The sequence below is a fragment of the Diplotaxodon limnothrissa genome, linkage group LG11, assembly GCF_057381915.1.
Source record: "Diplotaxodon limnothrissa isolate DT_005_m linkage group LG11, D_limnothrissa_male_GT1.1, whole genome shotgun sequence".
Taxonomy (NCBI): domain Eukaryota; kingdom Metazoa; phylum Chordata; class Actinopteri; order Cichliformes; family Cichlidae; genus Diplotaxodon; species Diplotaxodon limnothrissa.
This window is the reverse complement of record NC_140606.1, coordinates 21143809-21149821: the sequence shown is the minus strand read 5'-3', so window position 1 is coordinate 21149821 and position 6013 is coordinate 21143809. Positions and strand designations below refer to the sequence as shown.

Genomic DNA, 6013 nt, shown 5'->3' with positions numbered 1-6013 from the left:
TTTGAGGAACTGGGCAACAGCATGAGAGTGACTCACTCACTGTCATGTGCTGTCTCATAGCTGCTTGCTGAGGTCTTTCTTTCCTTTGCAAAAAGGACTTCAGCACTTTAATGATTTTTGGATCATTTATAAGCTATATATATTCTAAAGTTATAACCCTATGATTTATTTGTTTTATAATTACACTATGAGCGACAAAGATAAGTGGAGGTAAAATAAACAAATATAATAAACAGTCATTTGATAATGGACGTTTGAGGGGGGCATCACAGGAAGTCATAGTACCAGTTGCATAATGAAACAATCAAGCTTCCCCCTCTTTGCGCCTTTGTTCATCCTTCCCTGTCTGAGCCATCAGAGCAGGGCTGCAGACATGCAGGCAGACATCGTCTTCCTTGTGTGTCCTCTGATTTTTGGTAAGTAATTAAACAAATTATTGATCATTTTAAATATACTTTAAACTTTCTTGAAAAAAAAAGAAATTCCAAAAAATTAACATAGTTGCTTTTTGGCTACATTTGGAGGACGTTTGCCATGTGGTGTAATTTAATGAATCCCTGTGCTCCACTGGCTTCTCCTAAATTATCAATATAAGAGGTTTATTTTAAGTACTTTTTTTGTCTTTTGAATGTTTTCTGCAAAATATTTTGTGCTGATGAAAATTAAATACTAACAAATCAGATTGTAATTTTGTAATAAAATGCTCTACATTTTTATAACTTAAAACAAATGTTTTTCATTACAAGAACATAGACATGTTTTGCAGTCTGAATAGTAGATTTAACTATTAACAGAGTTAAAACTCCAGCTGCTCTCTTCCTCTTTCTAAATATACAACTGTTGCAAAACAGTGTGGTATTTGTAAGATTTCCAGATAGCACAAACCTCTTGTCATATAAAGTTTAGTTTTTACGATGACCTTTCTATACAGTCTCAAGAAATCAATGCTGTTACAGCTTTTACAGCTTCTTTTTTAAATATATGAAATATTTTAATCAGCCGTGTCCTTGAGACATTCTCTTATGCTTTTTAGTTGTCATAATAAAACTGTGAAATATCACTGCTGTGTCTCAATTATGTAAAGTTCAATCTACTGTCGAATAATGCTGGATAAATGATTTTCTGTGCTTTCTGTACAACAGCAACATTGTGGAGGGGGGTGCAGGCTGTCTCTCCTGTACCCTCAGTCCCTGACCGTGTCCAGGCTCTGGTGGGGACCTGTGTGGTTATTCCCTGCTCCTTTACGCCTCCAGCCCCTCATCCTATTAGAGGGAGGAAGCAGTGGGTAGATGTGCGGCTAAGGTTCAGAGGTGGTGGCCCTTTTTTTCCTCTTCAGAGCACCGCTTTTAACAGCCAGGACAAAGGCCAAGTGAGCAGGGATTTCCAAGGCAGAGCATCCCTCTTTGGCGAAATCGCAGATGGTGACTGCTCAGTGAAAATCGAAAGGATCAGGGAGGATGACCCCCAGGTGTTTGAAATTTCTCTGAAGACAGTGGGCGACTCACTCTGGGGGAAGCCAAGGAGCTTCAATCTGGACCGTATTTGTGAGTGAGGAAAACAATGCATGTCCTCTTTTCTACTTTTTAAAACACTTTGATTTTTTTCACATGATAAATATTACATAGAAGAATTATTAGTACAATCAGACAATAGAGAATCCCCCGCATTGAAAGTTATATTTAAAAAAAAAAGCTGCATGAAGTGCATATGTGTCTTAAGCAGATTAACTATTAAATAAACTTTAAAATGTTTCCCGTGAAAACATATTTTCTTAAATCTAAAATAAATGTACAGGAAGAGCATTAAGCATTTCTTTTTATCTTTACATTTATAAATAAAAATTCACATTTTCTTTATAGAGCGCCAATTCACAACTATAGTCACTCAACACACTTTATATTTTAGGTAAAAGACCCTAACAATCACACAGCGCCATCTTAGCAAGAACTTCATGAGACTGGGAAGGAAAAACTCTGGTTTAACAGGAAGAAGCCCGACTAGCTGTTTGGGGGTGAATCAATATCAACTACAGGAAAAACACAAAAGAAGAAATATGGGATTATTCATTAAACAGTTTTGTTTCTATCACATATGAGTAGACTTGTTCAGTAGTTCTAGCACTAATGGTTGTTGTAAGAGAATTCGTCTTTTTGCTTGTATGATTTTTATGTTTTTAATACACTAAAGTGTTAAAATCATAATGATGGAGATTTTCCTTCTTGGCAGACACCCCTGAAGCTCCTGTCATCAGCGGCATCATGTCAGCCACAGAAGGACAACTGGTCACCCTGAACTGCTCTGTCAACTACCACTGCCCCTCCAGACTGCCTGATCTGCAGTGGAGGTGGGAGCGAGGAGCCCAGAAGAATATAACTGAACCTGGGGAAGTACAGACACTCTACCCAGATCCCCACAGGAAAATTTTACTGGCCTCTTTGACCTTTACTGTAACACACCAGGTGAAGCCCAAGCTCAGGTGTCAGGTCATCTTCCCAGGCCCTAAAACACTATCCACTTTGAAGGACCTACATGTGACGTGTAAGTATAAATTTGACACGTGTATTTGTGTTCCTGGCTCAGTAAGCTAAAACCTTCCTTTTTCCCTTTTAATGCTCTTAGTTCCTCCAAAAGATGTGAAGATTCAAGTCCAGACCCTGGCAGTGAAGGAGGGGGGCAATGCACTGCTCATGTGCTCATGTAAAGCTGACCCTCCAGCAACAGAGTACCACTGGTCCTATAGTCAACATGGCCGCACTGTGCACCTCAACCAGCGAACGCACACAGTCCGGCTGTACAACGTGACACGAGATATGAGGGTCCGGTGCGTAGCTCAGAACCTGATTGGCCGAGGAGAATCGCGACCCACAACTCTTAATATACAATGTAATTCTACCGCTTCTTGGTCTTCTCTGCATCCCATATATACGTGTTGTTAGGTTGCACCCAACTAACCAAACCATAGGATTTGATTTAACCAGGCATTTATTTGGCATCAAATTAACAAGGTTCAACAAGTAGAGCTTGATAAAAACAGATGAGGGGGATAATAAAAGGAAAATAAAACAACTACAGGTGCATAATTCAAATCCAACTGACAAGTAAAAACTGAAATCTGAACTTTGAACTCTCCCAGGAGAAAAAGCAATTGTTAAGTTTCAGTCATGTAAGTAGGTTGGTCCATGACAGAAACACAAAAATTAAGGGAAAGACAATAAGCTTTTGTTGTGTGAAGATAGAGCAAACTGCAGAGCAGCCATTGAGAGAAACAAAAAACAGGTGATTATACATTAACCAGGATGGATTTGAAAATAAAGGGCAAAAAACCTGTTTATCACCCAGTACATTGTTATGTGTACTGGGTGATAAGCAGGACAATTAAATCCCAATGAGTTTGTCTTACACAGAGTTAAATGTGGAGTTCTGCATGCATCTATTTGATTTCACTGACCAAACAGTCTGCAAGGCCTGTAAAGACACTAATCACAGCCAATAAATAGTGAATGAACTGTTGTTTTTACATACGCCAAGTAGGCTAGAAGGCAACTCATTTTCTGTAAATTTCTCATCCAACCCATTCAAAAAATTATAAAATTGCCTTTTAATCCTTAGATCCTGTGTTTTGTGTAGATATATCCTCATAAATATTATTGAGAACCTAATGACAGTATTATCTCTTCCAGATAAGCCGGCCATCATCCAGCTCTCCTCTACCTGTACTGTAGAGGAATCAGAGGTGGTGTGCCAGTGTTCGGTCGACTCCAACCCTAAACCTGCAATCACCTGGAGCGTTAATGGGTCTGTTCCACCTCAAGATTACAACGTGTCTGTAACATCAGAGCCCACTGTGCTAACGGCTATTCTGAGAGGGCAAATGGAAAAACCTCAGATGGTGATTTGCTTTGCTTTCAACGCTCTGGGAAACGACTCGCTGGTCTTGCTGCAGGGAGAAGAAGGTGTGTTCAAAGCACTGTTTTTCCATACTAAGAAAGACAACAGCCCTGCCTCTTGTTTATTCACTCTGATGTCTTGCTTGTGTTGAAACTTCTGTGCAGCATGCCTGCAGCTTAAAAACACAAGTAGAAGAAAAGAAGCTGCAAAGAAAACCAAATAATTTTCTTGAGCTATGATTGGAAAATCTGATTTTTCTTGTTTGCACTGAAGTTTGAAGTTGATATAATCCAGTGATGGGACACTATATGCTGATCCACTGCTGCTCTTGTGGTCCACATACAGAGATAGCATTTTTCCTGTGGTTGGTTTTACCTGCTGTCACTGCTGTCCTGGTCATATTCCTCCTGGCCCTTCTTGTCTACTGCTGCAAAAAGAGAGCTAGAAAGTATGTGCAGAAACATTTCCTGTTAAAAGTTTGCTTGGATTGTGTCACGCCTAATTATCAAGTCTATCAAATACCTGTTCTGCTTCTCTCAGGCACATTCTAAGAAGACATCCCACCATGTATCCTGGAGGATTGGAAATTTATCAGGACAGGATGCCTCTATATATAAACTGCACAGAAGTGACTCATGTTTACACCAATGGCAGCTACCAGCTTGTTTACCAGAACTGCACGCCTCTTTTTGTCCGCACTAAGCAGGTATTTGATAACCTTGATCTTTCAGTGCACAGTTTTTCCAGAGGAAATAGCAAATCACTTATTCCAGTGCAAACAGCTGCTCTCCCTTTTTTTTTTAGATCCGTCCAATGGGCAGGAGAGGTGGGGAGAGACGAAGACCTGGACCAGGTGGAAGAATTAACCAAGAAGCTGGTCAGGAAGTCAGAGGCGTAAGAGAGGTGCAGGGTACAGCTGTGGAAGATGCAGAGACGGGCATCTACCTGGAAATTCTCTGATCACAAAGCTAAATTACAGTTACATTGTACATTGGATTAATACTGTTCTCAGGATATTGCATACATTGTAAATCAATACTTGTATATATGTCATTTGCATTTGATAACATTGCACTCTGATCTGTGGTTGGTCTATCTTTCTTCTAGTTTCTAAACTGAACAATTTCTGCCATCGAGTGACAGAGATGTGCTTTGCTCTTCAAAAAAAAAAAAAAAAGAGCCAAGGGAGATGAAAAGGTTTGATGAAAGAGTTTTCATCGTTTTATCTGTGAAGCCCTTGAGGAAAAAAAGAAAACAGACCCTCAAATCTGATGTAGTCTGGCCAGACCACTCAGTTGCATTTCTAAAAGCAGCTGGAGCACAAGAGTGATCCTCAGGAAGCTTTAAAAGTTTCTCTGGAAGGACAAAGAGCTGCTCCAGCTGTGATGAAATTTATAACATTCATTACATCAGCAGTGACTCGGTTGTGTTAAGCATACCTGGAAGTTTTTCTTGTGTTGGAACTTTAATGACTTCTTTATGGCTATTGTTTAACTAATTTCCCTTAGTGTTCATCAGCTTCATCAGCTTGAGTATACACACACCCACACACACACACACACACACACACACGGAGTTCAACAGTAAACAACAAAAAAGAATAATGCAGAGAATCCTTCCTTTCATGCTCATCTACTCGAAAAGTCAAATTTATTTACATGTTTGATTATGAACTTTTTTTACTTCACTTTTTTTGTATGCATACTGAATCAGTGCACTTTTATTTACACTGGTCTGTACAAATGTTTCCTATATTATATCTTCTAGAGCTTTCTTATCTAATTTTATACTTCTGTAATTATGTGTACATTGCTGATCTCCAGTTTGATTTATGATGTACTCTCAATTTAAAAACACAACCTATTTTTGGGCTCTTTTTGTTGCTGGTGTAATGCATAATTTTGCAGATATGGTGTTATCGAACACTGACAGCTGAAAGGCTAATGTACATTCTCCCTGCTCTGAGATCTTAAAGTGTCTGCTCACGACGTTTAAAAGTGTATGTTTTGTCACAAAAGAGACAAACTGCGCAGGATCGGAAAAGATTTCAAGAATAAGTGCTCTCTTTGAATGCCTCTTCACATGGTGACCGACTGGTGGCAATATAAACCTCAGTGACACAACA

The 6013-nt window shown here is 39.3% G+C and overlaps 1 protein-coding gene across 1 annotated transcript; it reads left to right on the top strand.

The window, feature by feature from the left end:
• The first annotated feature begins 373 nt into the window (after positions 1–373).
• LOC146622686 (myelin-associated glycoprotein) lies at positions 374–4848 on the top strand. The gene is made up of 8 exons (XM_085366341.1): positions 374–416; positions 1143–1544; positions 2227–2538; positions 2620–2883; positions 3681–3953; positions 4234–4336; positions 4429–4594; positions 4693–4848. Exons 1-8 carry the CDS (start codon positions 374–376, stop codon positions 4846–4848), a joined length of 1719 nt encoding a protein of 572 aa, XP_085222467.1.
• Positions 4849–6013: the final 1165 nt, after the last annotated feature.